Source organism: Coregonus lavaretus (assembly GCF_964263955.1).
Source record: "Coregonus lavaretus genome assembly, chromosome: 17".
In the NCBI taxonomy this organism is placed as follows: domain Eukaryota; kingdom Metazoa; phylum Chordata; class Actinopteri; order Salmoniformes; family Salmonidae; genus Coregonus; species Coregonus lavaretus.
The window spans coordinates 50,060,036-50,083,917 of NC_140004.1; the positions used below are offsets into that span (position 1 = coordinate 50,060,036).

Below are 23,882 nucleotides of genomic sequence, written 5' to 3' on the forward strand. Positions count from 1 at the left end.
AGAGACGTCTTTTTCACCTCACTCCACCGATCTATTGAACAGTGAAGGGCAGAGGCTACCCATCTACCTAACCCTACCCCTCACCCTAACCCTAACCCTAACCCTAACCCTAACCCTAACCCTCACCCTAACCCTCACCCTAACCCTACCCCTAACCCTAACCCTAACCCTAACCCTAACCCTCACCCTAACCCTACCCCTAACCCTAACCCTCACCCTAACCCTAACCCTAACCCTACCCCTACCCCTACCCCTACCCCTACCCCTCACCCTAACCCTACCCCTACCCCTACCCCTCACCCTAACCCTACCCCTACCCCTACCCCTAACCCTAACCCATCTACCTAACCCTAACCCTCACCCTAACCCTAACCCTCACCCTCACCCTCACCCTAACCCTACCCCTACCCCTAACCCTAACCCATCTACCTAACCCTAACCCTAACCCTCACCCTCACCCTCACCCTAACCCTACCCCTACCCCTACCCCTAACCCTAACCCTAACCCTAACCCTAACCCTAACCCTCACCCTAACCCTCACCCTACCCCTACCCCTACCCCTAACCCTAACCCATCTACCCTATAAGTTATAGGATCTATAGTCCCCACTTTTCATCTCTCTTCAATGAACTGAATTGATCTTCAAAGATTCTCGCCGCACCCCACCCAGCGCATATAGTGGATTTGCTGATCAAAATATAGTTGTAAAAAGGAGATGTATCCAGAGCGTCTGCTAAATGACTCAAATGTAAATGTAAAAATGTAATAGACTGACTAATTTAGCAAAATGATATAATCAATAGTTAACACTCCCCCTATAGGTAAAGTATATCTACATTAACATAAAGTTGATCAGATATTTTATATATGGTTTTGATGGTTTTTTCATTTTCATGACGGTCTTCATCCAAAACCGCCAATGTCACAGCCCTACTAATATGTCTTCCCCTCTGTTTCGGTTTCACATGGTAACATGTTGTTCCTTTGTCTCACTCTCAGGAGTATCTGAACAGCATCCTGCAGCATGCCAAGGACTTTAAGGACTACCACCGCTCTATCTCCGGCAAGATGCAGAAGCTGAACAAGGCCATCGCCACCTGGCATACTAATACAGAGAGAGAACAGAAGAAAGAGACAGAGAGGATCGAGAAGGAGAGGATGAGGAGACTCATGGTGAGGAGGAGGAGGAGGATGAGAGGAGGATGAGGAGGAGGACTCATGGTGAGGAGGAGGAGGAGAGGAGGAGGAGGATGAGGAGGAGGGGGACTCATGGTGAGGAGGAGGAGAGGAGGAGAGGAGGAGGAGACTCATGGTGAGGAGGAGGAGGAGAGGAGGAGGAGACTCATGGTGAGGAGGAGGAGGGGGAGGAGGAGACTCATGGTGAGGAGGAGGAGGAGAGGAGGAGACTCATGGTGAGGAGGAGGAGGAGATAGATGATGAGGAGGAGGAGGAGAGGAAGAGGAGATGAGGAGGAGGAGGAGGAGGGAGAGGAGGAGAGGAGGAAGAGGAGAGGGAGGAAGAGGAGGAGGAGGGGGAGGAGAGGAAGAGGAGGAGAGGATGAGAGTTTCCCCTGTTAACCTTTAACCGCTCTGTCTGTCCAGGCAGAGGATGAGGAGGGCTACAGGAAGCTGATTGACCAGAAGAAGGACAAGCGTCTGGCGTACCTGCTGCAGCAGACTGACGAGTACGTAGCTAACCTAACTGACCTAGTCTACGAACACAAGGCAGCACAGGCCGCCAACATGAAGAAGAAGATGAAGAAGAAGAAGAGGAAGAAGAAGAAGAAGGTGAGAGAGAACCAGAAGGATATGCTTCTAGGTGTGACATCATGAGCTTGTTTTCCACAGGTCACAGTTCAAATCTGGAGACGAACTACCCAATGATGTCTGGGGAAGCACTGATATCACGTTAGCAATAGTATTATAGATCTGAGAGATTTAGTGTTGTGTCACTAGCAGCTTCCGTTTATTGTACCTGTGCTCACCTGTCCTGTCCTCTCTGACCCATAGAATATGGATGAGAGCGGGGAAGGGATGAGTGGCATCGGGCCTGACGGGGAGGTAAGATTACAACACAACCAACTCTAGAGACTAAATGTTGATGGTCCTTAAACATCCCTTTTCTACCAGTTTGATTGACTTCTGTAGTGGCTAAATAACTGTCTGTAGTAATAGTGTGTTGTCTCTATAGTCCATGGATGATGTCTGTAGTAATAGTGGGTTGTCTCTATAGTCCATGGATGATGTCTGTAGTAATAGTGTGTTGTCTCTATAGTCCATGGATGATGTCTGTAGTAATAGTGTGTTGTCTCTACAGCCCATGGATGATGTCTGTAGTAATAGTGTGTTGTCTCTATAGTCCATGGATGATGTCTGTAGTAATAGTGTGTTGTCTCTATAGTCCATGGATGATGTCTGTAGTAATAGTGTGTTGTCTCTACAGTCCATGGATGATGTCTGTAGTAATAGTGTGTTGTCTCTACAGCCCATGGATGATGTATGTAGTAATAGTGTGTTGTCTCTACAGCCCATGGATGATGTCTGTAGTAATAGTGTGTTGTCTCTATAGTCCATGGATGATGTCTGTAGTAATAGTGTGTTGTCTCTATAGTCCATGGATGATGTCTGTAGTAATAGTGTGTTGTCTCTATAGTCCATGGATGATGTCTGTAGTAATAGTGTGTTGTCTCTACAGCCCATGGATGATGTCTGTAGTAATAGTGTGTTGTCTCTACAGCCCATGGATGATGTCTGTAGTAATCGTGTGTTGTCTCTACAGTCCATGGATGATGTCTGTAGTAATAGTGTGTTGTCTCTACAGCCCATGGATGATGTCTGTAGTAATAGTGTGTTGTCTCTACAGCCCATGGATGATGTCTGTAGTAATAGTGTGTTGTCTCTACAGCCCATGGATGATGTCTGTAGTAATAGTGTGTTGTCTCTATAGTCCATGGATGATGTCTGTAGTAATAGTGGGTTGTCTCTATAGTCCATGGATGATGTCTGTAGTAATAGTGTGTTGTCTCTATAGTCCATGGATGATGTCTGTAGTAATAGTGTGTTGTCTCTACAGCCCATGGATGATGTCTGTAGTAATAGTGTGTTGTCTCTATAGTCCATGGATGATGTCTGTAGTAATAGTGTGTTGTCTCTATAGTCCATGGATGATGTCTGTAGTAATAGTGTGTTGTCTCTACAGTCCATGGATGATGTCTGTAGTAATAGTGTGTTGTCTCTACAGCCCATGGATGATGTCTGTAGTAATAGTGTGTTGTCTCTACAGCCCATGGATGATGTCTGTAGTAATAGTGTGTTGTCTCTACAGCCCATGGATGATGTCTGTAGTAATCGTGTGTTGTCTCTACAGTCCATGGATGATGTCTGTAGTAATAGTGTGTTGTCTCTACAGCCCATGGATGATGTCTGTAGTAATAGTGTGTTGTCTCTACAGCCCATGGATGATGTCTGTAGTAATAGTGTGTTGTCTCTACAGCCCATGGATGATGTCTGTAGTAATAGTGTGTTGTCTCTATAGTCCATGGATGATGTCTGTAGTAATAGTGTGTTGTCTCTATAGTCCATGGATGATGTCTGAAGTAATAGTGTGTTGTCTCTACAGTCCATGGATGATGTCTGTAGTAATAGTGTGTTGTCTCTACAGCCCATGGATGATGTCTGTAGTAATAGTGTGTTGTCTCTACAGCCCATGGATGATGTATGTAGTAATAGTGTGTTGTCTCTATAGTCCATGGATGATGTCTGTAGTAATAGTGTGTTGTCTCTATAGTCCATGGATGATGTCTGTAGTAATAGTGTGTTGTCTCTATAGTCCATGGATGATGTCTGTAGTAATAGTGTGTTGTCTCTACAGCCCATGGATGATGTCTGTAGTAATAGTGTGTTGTCTCTACAGCCCATGGATGATGTCTGTAGTAATAGTGTGTTGTCTCTACAGCCCATGGATGATGTCTGTAGTAATAGTGTGTTGTCTCTACAGTCCATGGATGATGTCTGTAGTAATAGTGTGTTGTCTCTACAGCCCATGGATGATGTCTGTAGTAATAGTGTGTTGTCTCTACAGCCCATGGATGATGTCTGTAGTAATAGTGTGTTGTCTCTACAGTCCATGGATGATGTCTGTATTAATAGTGTGTTGTCTCTACAGCCCATGGATGATGTCTGTATTAATAGTGTGTTGTCTCTATAGTCCATGGATGATGTCTGTAGTAATAGTGTGTTGTCTCTACAGTCCATGGATGATGTCTGTAGTAATAGTGTGTTGTCTCTACAGCCCATGGATGATGTCTGTAGTAATCGTGTGTTGTCTCTACAGCCCATGGATGATGTCTGTAGTAATAGTGTGTTGTCTCTACAGCCCATGGATGATGTCTGTAGTAATAGTGTGTTGTCTCTACAGCCCATGGATGATGTCTGTAGTAATAGTGTGTTGTCTCTACAGTCCATGGATGATGTCTGTATTAATAGTGTGTTGTCTCTACAGCCCATGGATGATGTCTGTAGTAATAGTGTGTTGTCTCTACAGTCCATGGATGATGTCTGTAGTAATAGTGTGTTGTCTCTACAGTCCATGGATGATGTCTGTAGTAATAGTGTGTTGTCTCTACAGTCCATGGATGATGTCTGTAGTAATAGTGTGTTGTCTCTACAGCCCATGGATGAGAGCAGTCAGATGAGTGAGCTGCCAGTCAAAGTGATTCAGACAGAGACAGGGATGGTTCTGCAGGGACTCGACGCCCCCAAGTCCTCACAGCTGGAGGCCTGGTTAGAGATGAACCCTGGGTAAGACACATGAAAATCCTACATTATTGATATTTTCTAGTTTCAGTTGTATTATTTTATTTGACTTGTAACCCGTCATTTTCCTTCTTTTAAACTCAGATATGAAGTGGCTCCAAGGTCAGACAGTGAGGAGAGCGGCTCAGAGTTTGAGGAGGAGGTGAGTGTCTCGTCTCATTAAAGCGGACATCCCATAGAGTTAGACTCCCGACCTCTACACCGCGACGGCCCACTTCAGCCCTCAGTTGTCAGCTCCTGCAGATGTCTGACTGCTTTTGTCTTAACTTAGCTTCATTAGCCTCCCTGTCACCTTCCCCTCTTCCTATGTCCTCTGGAGTTTCTAACATACAGGGCCGTGAAAAAGTATTTGCCCCTTTTCTGATTTTTTTGATACTGAATGTTATCAGATCTTCAGTCAAAACCTAATATTAGATAAAGGGGACCTGAGTTTACCGATAACCGTTGATATGAGGTCCTTACAGTGGAATGCATCTGTCTATAGAACATTCTTCCAAGATTCTTGATGATCATCTAGGATCTTCCAGGTGCTTTTTGGAAAACTTGAGTCAACTGTTTGGACGAGATGGGTCCCAGTTATGCCTGGCCAAAACCAAACACTGCATTCCACAGTAAGAACCTCATACCAAAGGTCAAGCATGGTGGTGGTGGTGTGATGTTTTGGGGATGCTTTGCTGCCTCAGGACCTGGACGACTTGCCTTAATAGAAGGAACCATGAATTCTGCTCTGTATCAGAGAATTCTACAGGAGAATGTCAGACCATCCGTCTGTGAGCTGAAGCTGAAGCGCAGCTGGGTCATGCAACAAGACAATGATCCAAAACACACAATCAAGTCTACATGAAAATGGCTAAGAAGCAACAAATGTGAAGTTTTGGAATGGCCTAGTCAAAGTCCAGACCTCATCCGAATCGAGATGTTGTGGCAGGACTTGAAAACGAGCAGTTCGTTCACACTTGAAAACCCACAAATGTCGCTGAGTTACAGCAGTTCTACATGGAAGAGTGGGCCAAAATTCCTCCACAGCGACGTGAGAGACTGATTAACAACTACAGGAAGCATTTGGTTGGAGTCATTGCAGCTAAAGGTGGCACAACCAGTTATTGAGTGTAAGGGGGCAATTACTTTTTCACACAGGGGAATTGGGTGTTGCATAACTTTCTTTATGAAATAAATGAAAGAAGTATATACCGTATTTTCCGCACTATAAGGCGCACTTAAAAGCCTTTAATTTTCTCCAAAAACGACAGTGCGCCTTATAATCCGGAGCACTTTATATATGGATCAATTGGTTAATTGGTTGATCCATGCTGGTTGTACACGCCGCTCAAGGCGCTCTGTCAAAATGTTTCAGTATGAAAAACCAATAAAAACAATTTAATAATAATGAAATGTTTCAGTACGACTGGTACACTACACAGCCGCACCGCTTGCAGCATTACGGCTACCGTTGTCAGTAAACACTGGTACTGTGCTTACTCACAGTCCCACACCACTTGTCTGTGTATAAAGACCCCAAAATGGCAGCTTTCAAGAAACACGCTTACGACGCAGAGTTCAAGCTCAAGGCTGTCGGTCACGCAGTAGAATATGGGAATAGAGCAGCAGCGAGAGAATTCAACATTAATGAATCAATGGGCTGATATATCAGTCTCAACTGTGGTCCAAGCTTTCACGAAGGCAGGAATAATCTCTAAACTGCCAGGCAACAGCAGCGACACTGACTCGGATAATGACGAGAGGGAGCCGGGCAGGTTGGATGCCGTAGTCGCCCAACTGTTCAATTCGGACACTGAAGAAGAAGAATTCGAGGGATTCGTGGACGGGGAATGAACTGAAAAAGTGAGTTTTACGTGTTATACGTAACTGAACAATGTTGAGTTATGCACTAACGTTTGATTTAGTGGTATCAGACTGTTTCTTTTACTATGTGTTTACTGAATCAGGGAAAAGTTCCCCTCCACGTTTGGGAGAAGAGTGAGCAAGGCTGGGAGATATTGTTAATATGCACATTAACGTTTGAACAACGTTACCATGGGAGTGAACGGAGTTGTCAGAACGCTTAATCCAGGCTCTGTCGTAGCTGGCCGCGACCGGGAGACCCATGGGGCGGCGCACAATTGGCCCAGCGTCGTCCAGGGTAGGGGAGGGAATGGCCGGCAGGGATGTAGCTCAGTTGGTAGAGCATGGTGTTTGCAACACCAGGGCTGTGGGTTCAATTCCCACGGGGGGTATAAAAAATAATGTATGCACTAACTGTAAGTCGCTCTGGATAAGAGCGTCTGCTAAATGACTAAAATGTAAATGTTAATAAAGTTTGACTTTATCTGACTGTTTTGTTGACATTCCCTTTAGCACAGCTCCATCTAGTGGATGCATAACGCAACCCCAGTCAATCGTTTGACTATCTTCTATTCTATGCGCCTTATAATCCGGTGCGCCCTATATATGAAAACAGTTCTAAAATAAGCCAGTCATTGAAGGTGCGCTTTATAATCCGGTGCGCCTTATAGTGCGGAAAATACGGTAATTGTTGTGTTATTTGTTCATTCAGGTTCTCTTTATCTAATATTAGGTTTTGGTTGAAGATCTGATAACATTCAGTATCACAAATATGCAAAAGTAGAGAACATTTGAAAGGCGGCAAATACTTTCCACGGGACTGTAGTAAAACCCATTCTGTGTGTTTCAGGATGAAGAGGAGGTCCCTGGAGTGTCTAGCCGGCCAGACTCTCAGTCTGAAGAGAAGAAGATCATCGATCCCAACAGTGACGAGTTCCCAGAGATCGTAACCAAACACATCATCGAGTAGGTCTCCCTTTCACACCCTGACCTCTGACCCCTAACCCCTTACCCAAACACATCATCGAGTAGGTCTCCCTTTCACACCCTGACCCTAACCTCTGACCTCTTACCCAAGCACATCATCGAGTAGGTCTCCCTTTCACACCCTGACCCTAATTTCTGACCCCTAACCCCTTACCCAAGCACATCATCGAGTAAGTCTCCCTTTCACACCCTGACCCTAACCTCTGACCCCTTACCCAAGTAAATCATTGAGTAGGTCTCCCTTTCAAACCCTGACCCTAACCTCTGACCCCTTACCCAAGCACATCATTGAGTAGGTCTCCCTTTCAAACCCTGACCCTAACCTCTGACCCCTTACCCAAGCACATCATTGAGTATGTCTCCCTTTCAAACCCTAACCTCTGACCCCTAACCCAAGCACATCATTGAGTATGTCTCCCTTTCAAACCCTAACCTTTGACCCCTAACCCAAGCACAACATCGAGTAGGTCTCCCTTTCACACCCTAACCCTAACCTCTGACCCCTAATCCATAATCCATGCACATAATATAATAGGTCTTCCTTCACACCAGGGTTTCCGTTAGCCGGTAAATGCCAGCTTTTGGCTGGTAAAAAAATGAAAAAGCTGATTAATTAAATTGTTGCCAGCCAAATCCTCAAGCTGCTGGACATTAGTGTTGGGTGTGTAGGATAATAAATCCTCAAGCTTCTGGACATTAGTGTTGGGTGTAGGATAATAAATCCTCAAGCTGCTGGACATTAGTGTTGGGTGTGTAGGATAATAAATCCTCAAGCTTCTGGACATTAGTGTTGGGTGTAGGATAATAAATCCTCAAGCTGCTGGACATTAGTGTTGGGTGTGTAGGATAATAAATCCTCAAGCTTCTGGACATTAGTGTTGGGTGTAGGATAATAAATCCTCAAGCTGCTGGACATTAGTGTTGGGTGTAGGATAATAAATCCTCAAGCTGCTGGACATTAGTGTTGGGGGTGTAGGATAATAAATCCTCAAGCTGCTGGACATTAGTGTTGGGGGTGTAGGATAATAAATCCTCAAGCTGCTGGACATTAGTGTTGGGTGTGTAGGATAATAAATCCTCAAGCTGCTGGACATTAGTGTTGGGTGTGTAGGATAATACATCCTCAAGCTTCTGGACATTAGTGTTGGGTGTAGGATAATAAATCCTCAAGCTGCTGGACATTAGTGTTGGGTGTGTAGGATAATAGATCCTCAAGCTGCTGGACATTAGTGTTGGGGGTGTAGGATAATAAATCCTCAAGCTGCTGGACATTAGTGTTGGGTGTGTAGGATAATACATCCTCAAGCTGCTGGACATTAGTGTTGGGTGTGTAGGATAATAAATCCTCAAGCTGCTGGACATTAGTGTTGGGGGTGTAGGATAATAAATCCTCAAGCTGCTGGACATTAGTGTTGGGTGTGTAGGATAATAAATCCTCAAGCTGCTGGACATTAGTGTTGGGGGTGTAGGATAATAAATCCTCAAGCTGCTGGACATTAGTGTCGGGGGTGTAGGATAATAAATCCTCAAGCTGCTGGACATTAGTGTTGGGTGTGTAGGATAATAAATCCTCAAGCTGCTGGACATTAGTGTCGGGTGTGTAGGATAATACATCCTCAAGCTGCTGGACATTAGTGTTGGGGGTGTAGGATAATAAATCCTCAAGCTGCTGGACATTAGTGTTGGGGGTGTAGGATAATAAATCCTCAAGCTGCTGGACATTAGTGTTGGGTGTGTAGGATAATAAATCCTCAAGCTGCTGGACATTAGTGTTGGGGGTGTAGGATAATAAATCCTCAAGCTGCTGGACATTAGTGTTGGGGGTGTAGGATAATAAATCCTCAAGCTGCTGGACATTAGTGTTGGGGGTGTAGGATAATACATCCTCAAGCTGCTGGACATTAGTGTTGGGGGTGTAGGATAATAAATCCTCAAGCTGCTGGACATTAGTGTTGGGGGTGTAGGATAATAAATCCTCAAGCTGCTGGACATTAGTGTTGGGGGTGTAGGATAATAAATCCTCAAGCTGCTGGACATTAGTGTTGGGGGTGTAGGATAATAAATCCTCAAGCTGCTGGACATTAGTGTTGGGGGTGTAGGATAATAAATCCTCAAGCTGCTGGACATTAGTGTTGGGTGTGTAGGATAATAAATCCTCAAGCTGCTGGACATTAGTGTTGGGTGTGTAGGATAATAAATCCTCAAGCTGCTGGACATTAGTGTTGGGGGTGTAGGATAATAAATCCTCAAGCTGCTGGACATTAGTGTTGGGGGTGTAGGATAATAAATCCTCAAGCTGCTGGACATTAGTGTTGGGGGTGTAGGATAATAAATCCTCAAGCTGCTGGACATTAGTGTTGGGGGTGTAGGATAATAAATCCTCAAGCTGCTGGACATTAGTGTTGGGGGTGTAGGATAATAAATCCTCAAGCTGCTGGACATTAGCGTTGGGGGTGTAGGATAATAAATCCTCAAGCTGCTGGACATTAGTGTTGGGTGTGTAGGATAATAAATCCTCAAGCTGCTGGACATTAGTGTTGGGGGTGTAGGATAATAAATCCTCAAGCTGCTGGACATTAGTGTTGGGTGTGTAGGATAATAAATCCTCAAGCTGCTGGACATTAGTGTTGGGTGTGTAGGATAATAAATCCTCAAGCTGCTGGACATTAGTGTTGGGGGTGTAGGATAATACATCCTCAAGCTGCTGGACATTAGTGTTGGGGGTGTAGGATAATACATCCTCAAGCTGCTGGACATTAGTGTTGGGGGTGTAGGATAATAAATCCTCAAGCTGCTGGACATTAGTGTTGGGGGTGTAGGATAATAAATCCTCAAGCTGCTGGACATTAGTGTTGGGGTTGTAGGATAATAAATCCTCAAGCTGCTGGACATTAGTGTTGGGTGTGTAGGATAATAAATCCTCAAGCTTCTGGACATTAGTGTTGGGTGTAGGATAATAAATCCTCAAGCTGCTGGACATTAGTGTTGGATGTAGGATAATAAATCCTCAAGCTGCTGGACATTAGTGTTGGGGGTGTAGGATAATAAATCCTCAAGCTGCTGGACATTAGTGTTGGGGGTGTAGGATAATAAATCCTCAAGCTGCTGGACATTAGTGTTGGGTGTGTAGGATAATAAATCCTCAAGCTGCTGGACATTAGTGTTGGGTGTGTAGGATAATACATCCTCAAGCTTCTGGACATTAGTGTTGGGTGTAGGATAATAAATCCTCAAGCTGCTGGACATTAGTGTTGGGTGTGTAGGATAATAGATCCTCAAGCTGCTGGACATTAGTGTTGGGGGTGTAGGATAATAAATCCTCAAGCTGCTGGACATTAGTGTTGGGTGTGTAGGATAATACATCCTCAAGCTGCTGGACATTAGTGTTGGGTGTGTAGGATAATAAATCCTCAAGCTGCTGGACATTAGTGTTGGGGGTGTAGGATAATAAATCCTCAAGCTGCTGGACATTAGTGTTGGGTGTGTAGGATAATAAATCCTCAAGCTGCTGGACATTAGTGTTGGGGGTGTAGGATAATAAATCCTCAAGCTGCTGGACATTAGTGTCGGGGGTGTAGGATAATAAATCCTCAAGCTGCTGGACATTAGTGTTGGGTGTGTAGGATAATAAATCCTCAAGCTGCTGGACATTAGTGTCGGGTGTGTAGGATAATACATCCTCAAGCTGCTGGACATTAGTGTTGGGGGTGTAGGATAATAAATCCTCAATCTGCTGGACATTAGTGTTGAGGGTGTAGGATAATAAATCCTCAAGCTGCTGGACATTAGTGTTGGGTGTGTAGGATAATAAATCCTCAAGCTGCTGGACATTAGTGTTGGGGGTGTAGGATAATAAATCCTCAAGCTGCTGGACATTAGTGTTGGGGGTGTAGGATAATAAATCCTCAAGCTGCTGGACATTAGTGTTGGGGGTGTAGGATAATACATCCTCAAGCTGCTGGACATTAGTGTTGGGGGTGTAGGATAATAAATCCTCAAGCTGCTGGACATTAGTGTTGGGGGTGTAGGATAATAAATCCTCAAGCTGCTGGACATTAGTGTTGGGGGTGTAGGATAATAAATCCTCAAGCTGCTGGACATTAGTGTTGGGGGTGTAGGATAATAAATCCTCAAGCTGCTGGACATTAGTGTTGGGTGTGTAGGATAATAAATCCTCAAGCTGCTGGACATTAGTGTTGGGTGTGTAGGATAATAAATCCTCAAGCTGCTGGACATTAGTGTTGGGGGTGTAGGATAATAAATCCTCAAGCTGCTGGACATTAGTGTTGGGGGTGTAGGATAATAAATCCTCAAGCTGCTGGACATTAGTGTTGGGGGTGTAGGATAATAAATCCTCAAGCTGCTGGACATTAGTGTTGGGGGTGTAGGATAATAAATCCTCAAGCTGCTGGACATTAGTGTTGGGGGTGTAGGATAATAAATCCTCAAGCTGCTGGACATTAGTGTTGGGGGTGTAGGATAATAAATCCTCAAGCTGCTGGACATTAGTGTTGGGTGTGTAGGATAATACATCCTCAAGCTGCTGGACATTAGTGTTGGGGGTGTAGGATAATAAATCCTCAAGCTGCTGGACATTAGTGTTGGGTGTGTAGGATAATAAATCCTCAAGCTGCTGGACATTAGTGTTGGGTGTGTAGGATAATAAATCCTCAAGCTGCTGGACATTAGTGTTGGGGGTGTAGGATAATACATCCTCAAGCTGCTGGACATTAGTGTTGGGGGTGTAGGATAATACATCCTCAAGCTGCTGGACATTAGTGTTGGGGGTGTAGGATAATAAATCCTCAAGCTGCTGGACATTAGTGTTGGGGGTGTATGATAATAAATCCTCAAGCTGCTGGACATTAGTGTTGGGGTTGTAGGATAATAAATCCTCAAGCTGCTGGACATTCGTGTTGGGTGTGTAGGATAATAAATCCTCAAGCTGCTGGACATTAGTGTTGGGGGTGTAGTTTAATAAATCCTCAAGCTGCTGGACATTAGTGTTGGGTGTGTAGGATAATAAATCCTCAAGCTGCTGGACATTAGTGTTGGGGGTGTAGGATAATAAATCCTCAAGCTGCTGGACATTAGTGTTGGGTGTGTAGGATAATAAATCCTCAAGCTGCTGGACATTAGTGTTGGGTGTGTAGGATAATAAATCCTCAAGCTGCTGGACATTAGTGTTGGGGGTGTAGGATAATAAATCCTCAAGCTGCTGGACATTAGTGTTGGGTGTGTAGGATAATAAATCCTCAAGCTGCTGGACATTAGTGTTGGGGGTGTAGGATAATACATCCTCAAGCTGCTGGACATTAGTGTTGGGGGTGTAGGATAATAAATCCTCAAGCTGCTGGACATTAGTGTTGGGGGTGTAGGATAATAAATCCTCAAGCTGCTGGACATTAGTGTTGGGGGTGTAGGATAATACATCCTCAAGCTGCTGGACATTAGTGTTGGGGGTGTAGGATAATAACTCCTCAAGCTGCTGGACATTAGTGTTGGGGGTGTAGGATAATAAATCCTCAAGCTGCTGGACATTAGTGTTGGGTGTAGGATAATAAATCCTCAAGCTGCTGGACATTAGTGTTGGGTGTAGGATAATAAATCCTCAAGCTGCTGGACATTAGTGTTGGGGGTGTAGGATAATACATCCTCAAGCTGCTGGACATTAGTGTTGGGGGTGTAGGATAATACATCCTCAAGCTGCTGGACATTAGTGTTGGGTGTGTAGGATAATAAATCCTCAAGCTGCTGGACATTAGTGTCGGGGGTGTAGGATAATAAATCCTCAAGCTGCTGGACATTAGTGTTGGGTGAGAATATGATATTAAATCCTCAAGCTGCTGGACATTAGTGTTGGGGGTGTAGGATAATAAATCCTCAAGCTGCTGGACATTAGTGTTGGGTGTGTAGGATAATAAATCCTCAAGCTGCTGGACATTAGTGTTGGGGGTGTAGGATAATAGGATGTAGGATTTTTTCTCCAAAACAGAGTAAAGATGGCCTCCAGATCGCTCCTTCTTGAGGACAAAGTAATGAGGCTGATGTGCATCAAGCGGCTCCAAGGAGTTGGACAGTTTTGACTTCCCGACAGCAGCGGCTCACTTAGAGCAGGCCAAGGTCCACTGCAAACACAAGTAAATTAGAGGCAAATGATTGTGTTGGTCAGGCCCGGTCCTAGCAGTTCTGCTGCCACCTTAGGCAATATCAGCATATGCCACCCCTGTGTCATGTATAGGATACAGATGTGGAATGGATTGATAGACTACAGGAAGGATGTGTACAGGGCTCACAACTAAGTTTTTGCCTCACCGTCCCGAAGTGCAGTTTCAACCGTCCCAAAATTGTATATACAGTTTTTTTGTTTTTGTTTTGATATGCCAACATGGGTCTAGGTCATTTGCAGTGCATTTAAAGTAATTGGTGTATTTCTGAGACAGATACAGACATTACATTAACTTAATTTGTTAAGAAAAAACCTTTTTGCATCTTAATGAAAACAGACTAACATCCATTAAATCAAATCAAATGTTATTTGTCACATGCACCGAATACAACAGGTGTGTGTAGACCTTACCGTGAAAAGCTTACTTACATTATTAATAATTATAATGTATTAATTGAACATGTTAACCACATGTATACAATATATCTAAGAGAGAACAATGTTAATGTGAACTGGTTACTGAATAAACTGAAGTTAATGTGCCACAGTCTCCAGAGTGGCGCAGTGGTCTAAGGCACTGCATCGCAGTGCTAGCTGTGCCACTAGAGATCCTGGTTCGAATCCAGGCTCTGTCGTAGCCGGCCGTGACCGGGAGACCCATGGGGCGGCGCGCAATTGGCCCAGCGTCGTCCAGGGTAGGGGAGGGAATGGCCGGCAGGGATGTAGCTCAATTGGTAAAGCATGGCGTTTGCAACGCCAGGGTTGTGGGTTCGATTCCCACAGGGGGCCAGTATGAAAAAATAATAATGTATGCACTCACTAACTGTAAGTCGCTCTGGATAAGAGCGTCTGCTAAATGACTAAAAATGTAAAAAATGTAAAAAGTTAGAGACATTCCACCACCAGCTGCCCCATTAAACAACATAACACAACAATATACATTACAGAACACGTGTTCCCCAGCCTTCACTTTCTCTGCCTCAGTCGCTGAAGAATGGTCGCATTGACCTTTTTGAACAGCTCCCTCAGCCCCGGTTCAGCGGGCTGCAGACAGGCTGGCAGAGAGTCAGATGTCCATTCTAATAGGCCTATTGGCCCAACATTGGAATGATATTCTAATATTCTACATTTCCATAACCTAATTCCATATGCGAAGCCTAGCCAGCCTGAATGTTTTACATCTTACCTTGCTTTTAATAGCCTACAGCTAAAGTCCCACCATAGAAAAAAAGCACATTCTTTAAGGTTTTTCCTGATATTAAAAGCAGCATTTCTTCTTCTACTGTCCAAAGGTAGTAAGGCACAATCCTGTTGTTGCATCTTCAGATATTCCCTCTTTCTAAGTTTCTACCATTAGGCTGTATATCCATTTCTGTCGCATTATAAAAACCGCTGGCATCAAGTGCACGTTTGAGAACGGCGTTCTCCCGTAATAGCATTTTGAAACATTCACGCATATGGCCGAGACGAGTGAACACATTGCTGTACTTGTAATGTGAATTATTCATAGTTTATCAACTTTGAAGCTAAATGTTGTGATCCGTTTCATCAGCCTCGTCTTTGTGTTTAAACATTTTAGTATGGAACCACTGTTAGTATGGAACCACTGTTGGTATGGAACCACTGTTGGTATGGAACCACTGTTGGTATGGAACCACTGTTAGTATGGAACCACTGTTAGTATGGAACCACTGTTAGTATGGAACCACTGTTGGTATGGAACCACTGTTGGTATGGAACCACTGTTAGTATGGAACCACTGTTGGTATGGAACCACTGTTAGTATGGAACCACTGTTGGTATGGAACCACTGTTAGTATGGAACCACTGTTGGTATGGAACCACTGTTAGTATGGAACCACTGTTGGTATGGAACCACTGTTAGTATGGAACCACTGTTGGTATGGAACCGCTGTTGGTATGGAACCGCTGTTGGTATGGAACCACTGTTGGTATGGAACCACTGTTGGTATGGAACCACTGTTGGTATGGAACCACTGTTGGTATGGAACCACTGTTGGTATGGAACCACTGTTGGTATGGAACCACTGTTAGTATGGAACCACTGTTGGTATGGAACCACTGTTAGTAAGGAACCACTGTTGGTATGGAACCACTGTTAGTATGGAACCACTGTTAGTATGGAACCACTGTTAGTATGGAACCACTGTTGGTATGGAACCACTGTTGGTATGGAACCACTGTTAGTATGGAACCACTGTTGGTATGGAACCACTGTTGGTATGGAACCACTGTTGGTATGGAACCACTGTTAGTATGGAACCACTGTTGGTATGGAACCACTGTTGGTATGGAACCACTGTTAGTATGGAACCACTGTTGGTATGGAACCACTGTTGGTATGGAACCACTGTTGGTATGGAACCACTGTTGGTATGGAACCACTGTTGGTATGGAACCACTGTTGGTATGGAACCACTGTTGGTATGGAACCACCACTGTTGGTATGGAACCACTGTTGGTATGGAACCACTGTTAGTATGGAACCACTGTTGGTATGGAACCACTGTTAGTATGGAACCACTGTTGGTATGGAACCACTGTTAGTATGGAACCACTGTTAGTATGGAACCACTGTTAGTATGGAACCACTGTTGGTATGGAACCACTGTTGGTATGGAACCACTGTTAGTATGGAACCACTGTTGGTATGGAACCACTGTTGGTATGGAACCACTGTTGGTATGGAACCACTGTTAGTATGGAACCACTGTTGGTATGGAACCACTGTTGGTATGGAACCACTGTTGGTATGGAACCACTGTTGGTATGGAACCACTGTTAGTATGGAACCACTGTTGGTATGGAACCACTGTTGGTATGGAACCACTGTTGGTATGGAACCACCACTGTTGGTATGGAACCACTGTTGGTATGGAACCACTGTTGGTATGGAACCACTGTTGGTATGGAACCACTGTTAGTATGGAACCGCTGTTGGTATGGAACCGCTGTTGGTATGGAACCGCTGTTGGTATGGAACCGCTGTTGGTATGGAACCGCTGTTAGTATGGAACCGCTGTTAGTATGGAACCGCTGTTAGTATGGAACCGCTGTTGGTATGGAACCGCTGTTAGTATGGAACCGCTGTTGGTATGGAACCGCTGTTGGTATGGAACCGCTGTTGGTATGGAACCGCTGTTGGTATGGAACCGCTGTTGGTATGGAACCGCTGTTGGTATGGAACCGCTGTTGGTATGGAACCGCTGTTGGTATGGAACCACTGTTGGTATGGAACCACTGTTGGTATGGAACCACTGTTGGTATGGAACCACTGTTGGTATGGAACCACTGTTGGTATGGAACCACTGTTAGTATGGAACCACTGTTAGTATGGAACCACTGTTAGTATGGAACCACTGTTAGTATGGAACCACTGTTGGTATGGAACCACTGTTGGTATGGAACCACTGTTAGTATGGAACCACTGTTAGTATGGAACCACTGTTGGTATGGAACCACTGTTAGTATGGAACCACTGTTGGTATGGAACCACTGTTAGTATGGAACCACTGTTGGTATGGAACCACTGTTGGTATGGAACCACTGTTGGTATGGAACCACTGTTGGTATGGAACCACCACTGTTGGTATGGAACCACTGTTGGTATGGAACCACTGTTAGTATGGAACCACTGTTGGTATGGAACCACTGTTAGTATGGAACCACTGTTGGTATGGAACCACTGTTAGTATGGAACCACTGTTAGTATGGAACCACTGTTGGTATGGAACCACTGTTGGTATGGAACCACTGTTAGTATGGAACCACTGTTGGTATGGAACCACTGTTGGTATGGAACCACTGTTGGTATGGAACCACTGTTAGTATGGAACCACTGTTGGTATGGAACCACTGTTGGTATGGAACCACTGTTGGTATGGAACCACTGTTGGTATGGAACCACTGTTAGTATGGAACCACTGTTGGTATGGAACCACTGTTGGTATGGAACCACTGTTGGTATGGAACCACCACTGTTGGTATGGAACCACTGTTGGTATGGAACCACTGTTGGTATGGAACCACTGTTGGTATGGAACCACTGTTAGTATGGAACCGCTGTTGGTATGGAACCGCTGTTGGTATGGAACCGCTGTTAGTATGGAACCGCTGTTAGTATGGAACCGCTGTTAGTATGGAACCGCTGTTAGTATGGAACCGCTGTTAGTATGGAACCGCTGTTGGTATGGAACCGCTGTTAGTATGGAACCGCTGTTAGTATGGAACCGCTGTTGGTATGGAACCGCTGTTGGTATGGAACCGCTGTTAGTATGGAACCGCTGTTGGTATGGAACCGCTGTTGGTATGGAACCGCTGTTGGTATGGAACCACTGTTGGTATGGAACCACTGTTGGTATGGAACCACTGTTGGTATGGAACCACTGTTGGTATGGAACCACTGTTAGTATGGAACCACTGTTAGTATGGAACCACTGTTAGTATGGAACCACTGTTAGTATGGAACCACTGTTGGTATGGAACCACTGTTGGTATGGAACCACTGTTGGTATGGAACCACTGTTGGTATGGAACCACTGTTAGTATGGAACCACTGTTAGTATGGAACCGCTGTTAGTATGGAACCGCTGTTGGTATGGAACCGCTGTTGGTATGGAACCGCTGTTGGTATGGAACCGCTGTTGGTATGGAACCGCTGTTGGTATGGAACCGCTGTTGGTATGGAACCGCTGTTGGTATGGAACCGCTGTTGGTATGGAACCGCTGTTGGTATGGAACCACTGTTGGTATGGAACCACTGTTGGTATGGAACCACTGTTGGTATGGAACCACTGTTGGTATGGAACCACTGTTGGTATGGAACCACTGTTGGTATGGAACCACTGTTAGTATGGAACCACTGTTGGTATGGAACCACTGTTAGTATGGAACCACTGTTAGTATGGAACCACTGTTGGTATGGAACCACTGTTGGTATGGAACCACTGTTAGTATGGAACCACTGTTGGTATGGAACCACTGTTGGTATGGAACCACTGTTAGTATGGAACCACTGTTAGTATGGAACCACTGTTGGTATGGAACCACTGTTAGTATGGAACCACTGTTGGTATGGAACCACTGTTGGTATGGAACCACTGTTGGTATGGAACCACTGTTGGTATGGAACCACTGTTAGTATGGAACCACTGTTGGTATGGAACCACTGTTGGTATGGAACCACTGTTGGTATGGAACCACCACTGTTGGTATGGAACCACTGTTGGTATGGAACCACTGTTGGTATGGAACCGCTGTTGGTATGGAACCGCTGTTGGTATGGAACCGCTGTTGGTATGGAACCGCTGTTGGTATGGAACCGCTGTTGGTATGGAACCGCTGTTGGTATGGAACCGCTGTTAGTATGGAACCGCTGTTAGTATGGAACCGCTGTTGGTATGGAACCGCTGTTAGTATGGAACCGCTGTTGGTATGGAACCGCTGTTGGTATGGAACCGCTGTTGGTATGGAACCGCTGTTAGTATGGAACCGCTGTTGGTATGGAACCGCTGTTGGTATGGAACCGCTGTTGGTATGGAACCGCTGTTGGTATGGAACCACTGTTGGTATGGAACCACTGTTGGTATGGAACCACTGTTGGTATGGAACCACTGTTAGTATGGAACCACTGTTAGTATGGAACCACTGTTGGTATGGAACCACTGTTAGTATGGAACCACTGTTGGTATGGAACCACTGTTAGTATGGAACCACTGTTAGTATGGAACCACTGTTAGTATGGAACCACTGTTGGTATGGAACCACTGTTGGTATGGAACCACTGTTGGTATGGAACCACTGTTGGTATGGAACCACTGTTAGTATGGAACCACTGTTAGTATGGAACCACTGTTGGTATGGAACCACTGTTGGTATGGAACCACTGTTGGTATGGAACCACTGTTGGTATGGAACCACTGTTAGTATGGAACCACTGTTGGTATGGAACCACTGTTGGTATGGAACCACTGTATTTCCACATAATTCCTGTCCTATAGTGGAAATTCTCGTTTAGGTTCCACCTCCAAAGAATGAAGTAGGCTGCTAATACAGATTCAGGAATTGGGGGCGGGAACATTGGGGGTGGGAACGTTGGGGGTGGGAACGTTGGGGGCGGGAACGTTGGGGGCGGGAACGTTGTGGTGATTTCCACATGGAGTGGATGAATTACAACAAGTAGGGCACTGACAGCTGGCTAGCATGCTAACCTTATCCAGCTGTCAGTGTAGATGGCTAGCATGCTAACCTTACCCAGCTGTCAGTGTAGATGGCTAGCATGCTAACCTTACCCAGCTGTCAGTGTAGATGGCTAGCATGCTAACCTTAGCCAGCTGTCAGTGTAGATGGCTAGCATGCTAACCTTATCCAGCTGTCAGTGTAGATGGCTAGCATGCTAACCTTATCCAGCTGTCAGTGTAGATGGCTAGCATGCTAACCTTATCCAGCTGTCAGTGTAGATGGCTAGCATGCTAACCTTATCCAGCTGTCAGTGTAGATGGCTAGCATGCTAACCTTATCCAGCTGTCAGTGTAGATGGCTAGCATGCTAACCTTATCCAGCTGTCAGTGTAGATGGCTAGCATGCTAACCTTATCCAGCTGTCAGTGTAGATGGCTAGCATGCTAACCTTCTCCAGCTGTCAGTGTAGATGGCTAGCATGCTAACCTTATCCAGCTGTCAGTGTAGATGGCTAGCATGCTAACCTTATCCAGCTAGCTAATGTTATCTGTTATGCTACACCATATTCAAAAGATTAGCCAGCTGTCAGTTGTCAGCCCTGAAAAGAAACGAAGACTGAAAAGTATTAGCACATCATATCATGTGGATTTCCCACTTTAACTGCAAATATATCATAGTTTGACAACAAAAAAACGACTTAGACTAAAATCGTTGTGCAACCTTATGGGTAAGCTATAGGCATTGTCTTTCAGCTGAAAGAAAGTGAATTTCCGCTCTTGTGGGTGTTTTAAATAGGTTCATTAACATATGTTTTATGTATCTCAGGTCTGCAAAGCAGGATGTTGACGATGAGTACACGGTGCCAGAGACTGAACTGACCATCTTCCAGCAGTCGTACTATGGAGTGGCTCACGCCATCATTGAGAGGGTCGACAAACAGTCTTCGCTGCTCATCAACGGCATGCTCAAACACTACCAGGTAAAACTAGCTCAAACACGACCAGGTAAAAGTAACTCAAACACTACTGGGTAAATCTAGCTCAAACACGACCAGGTAAAAGTAACTCAAACACTACCAGGTAAAACTAGCTCAAACACTACCAGGTAAAAGTAACTCAAACACTACCAGGTAAAAGTAACTCAAACACTACCAGGTAGAAATCTGTCCTGTATAGTACTGATCATGACCGAGAACCTAACCCACAACAAAACAACACGGCTATTTCCCTGTTCCTCCTCAGGTCCATGGGCTGCAGTGGGATTTTGTTTGTTTGTGGTGTGGGTCGAATTACTTGTTCCCTTCTCCTCTGTGTGTTTCAGGTGCAGGGTCTGGAGTGGAGGGAGTGTTAACTTCTTCTCCTCTGTGTGTTTCAGGTGCAGGGTCTGGAGTGGATGGTGTCTCTGTACAACAATAATCTGAATGGTATCCTGGCTGATGAGATGGGGCTGGGAAAGACCATCCAGACCATCGCCCTCATTACATACCTCATGGAACACAAGAGACTCAACGGACCCTACCTCATCATCGTTCCACTATCGTATGTTACCTCCCTATTATAACCCTGACCCCTGACCCTACCTCATCATCGTTCCACTATCGTATGTTACCTCCCTATTATACCCCTGACCCCTGACCCTACCTCATCATCGTTCCACTATCCTATGTTACCTCCCTATTATAACCCTGACCACTGACCCCTGACCCTACCTCATCATCGTTCCACTATCCTATGTTACCTCCCTATTATAACCCTGACCACTGACCCCTGACCCTACCTCATCATCGTTCCACTATCCTATGTTACCTCCCTATTATAACCCTGACCACTGACCCCTGACCCTACCTCATCATCGTTCCACTATCCTATGTTACCTCCCTATTATAACCCTGACCCCTGACCCTACCTCATCATCGTTCCACTATCGTATGTTACCTCCCTATTATAACCCTGACCACTGACCCCTGACCCTACCTCATCATCGTTCCACTATCCTATGTTACCTCCCTATTATAACCCTGACCCCTGACCCTACCTCATCATCGTTCCACTATCGTATGTTACCTCCCTATTATAACCCTGACCACTGACCCCTGACCCTACCTCATCATCGTTCCACTATCCTATGTTACCTCCCTATTATAACCCTGACCACTGACCCCTGCTGAGATCTCACTAGCTGTGGTTGCTGACTCGTATATGGTTGAATCATCAGCATACGTGGACACACAGGCTTTGTTTAATGCCAGTGGCAGGTCATTGGTAAAAATAGAAAAGAGTAGAGGGCCTAGAGAGCTGCCCTGCGGTCCACCTCACTTTACATGTTTGAAGCTTCTATTAAAGAAAACCCTCTGAGTTCTATTAGATAGATAGCTCTGAATCCACGATATGGCAGAAGTTGAAAAGCCATAAAACACGTTTTCTCAACAACAGGTTATGGTCAATAATATCAAAGGCTGCACTGAAATCTAACAGTACAGCTCCCACAATCATCTTATTATAAATGTCTTTCAACCAATCATCAGTCATTTGTGTCAGTGCAGTACATGCTGACTGCCCTTCTCTATAAGCATGCTGAAAGTCTGTTGTTAATTTGTTTACAGAGAAATATCATTATATCTGGTCAAACAATCCAAAAGTTTGCTAAGAATCGGCAGCAAGCTGATTGTTCGGATGTTAGAACCATTAAAGGGTGCTTTACCATTCTTGGGTAGAGGAATGACTTTGGCTTCCCTCCAAGCCTGAGGACAAACATGTTTCTCCAGAATCAGATGAAAGATATGACAGATAGGAGTGGCTATAGAGTCAGCTACCATCCTCAGTAGCTTTCCATCTAAGTTGTCAATGCCAGGAGGTTTCTCATTATTGATCAGCTACCATCCTCTGTAGTTTCCGTCTGAGTTGTCAATGCCAGGAGGTTTCTCATTATTGATCAGCTACCATCCTCTGTAGTTTCCGTCTGAGTTGTCAATGCCAGGAGGTTTCTCATTATTGATCAGCTACCATCCTCTGTAGTTTCCGTCTGAGTTGTCAATGCCAGGAGGTTTCTCATTATTGATGGACAACAATATTTTTTCAACCTCACCCACATTAACTTGACATAATTCTAAATTACAATGATTTTATTTCATTATTAGGTATTTTATGCATTAATATGATGACTCACAGCTTGTTGTTGGCACTTCATGCCTGAGTTTGCCCACTTTGCCAATTAATAGTCATTCAAGTAATTGGCAACCTCAAAAGGTTTTGTTATAAATGAGCCATCTGATTCAATCACAGATGAAGTTCAATTAGTCTTTCTGCCCATAATTTCATTCACTCAGTACTTTGTTGAAGCACCTTTGGCAGCGATTACAGCATTGAGTGTTCTTGGGTATGACGCTACAAGCTTGGCACACCTATATTTGGGGAGTTTCTCCCTTTCTTCTCTGCAGATCCTCTCAAGCTCTGTCAGGTTGGATGGGGAGCGTCGCTGCACAGCTATTTTCAGGTCTCTTCAGAGATATTCGATCGGGTTGAAGTCTGGGCTCTGGCTGGGCCACGCAAGGACATTCAAAGACTTGTCCCGAAGCCACTCCTGCGTTGTCTTGGCTGTGTGCTTAGGGTCGTTGTCCTGTTGGAAGGTGACCATCGGGTTCTTGGTCACCTCCCTGACCAAGGCTTTCTCCCCCGATTTCTCAGTTTGGCCGGGCGGCCAGCTCTAGGAAGAGTCTTGGTGGATCCAAACTTCTTCCATTTAAGAATGATGGAGGCCACTGTGTTCTTGGGGACCTTCAATGCTGCAGACATTTGTTGGTAGCCTTCCCCAGATCTGTGCCTCGACACAATCCTGTCTCAGAGCTCTACGGACAATTCCTTTGACCTCAT

The 23,882-nt window shown here is 44.9% G+C and overlaps 1 protein-coding gene across 1 annotated transcript in view; it reads left to right on the plus strand.

Moving 5' to 3' along the window:
• smarca2 (SWI/SNF related BAF chromatin remodeling complex subunit ATPase 2) overlaps positions 1-23,882 on the plus strand; it is a gene marked incomplete at its 3' end in the record, with an annotated part of 187,846 nt that overhangs the window by 58,814 nt on the left and 105,150 nt on the right. Inside the window, exons 9-16 of the mRNA XM_084180431.1 lie at positions 1,001-1,174; positions 1,603-1,788; positions 2,011-2,061; positions 4,670-4,800; positions 4,900-4,957; positions 7,508-7,623; positions 20,839-20,992; positions 21,388-21,551. Coding sequence (XP_084036557.1) covers positions 1,001-1,174; positions 1,603-1,788; positions 2,011-2,061; positions 4,670-4,800; positions 4,900-4,957; positions 7,508-7,623; positions 20,839-20,992; positions 21,388-21,551 — 1,034 coding nt within the window. The remainder of the gene's footprint in view (positions 1-1,000; positions 1,175-1,602; positions 1,789-2,010; positions 2,062-4,669; positions 4,801-4,899; positions 4,958-7,507; positions 7,624-20,838; positions 20,993-21,387; positions 21,552-23,882) is intronic.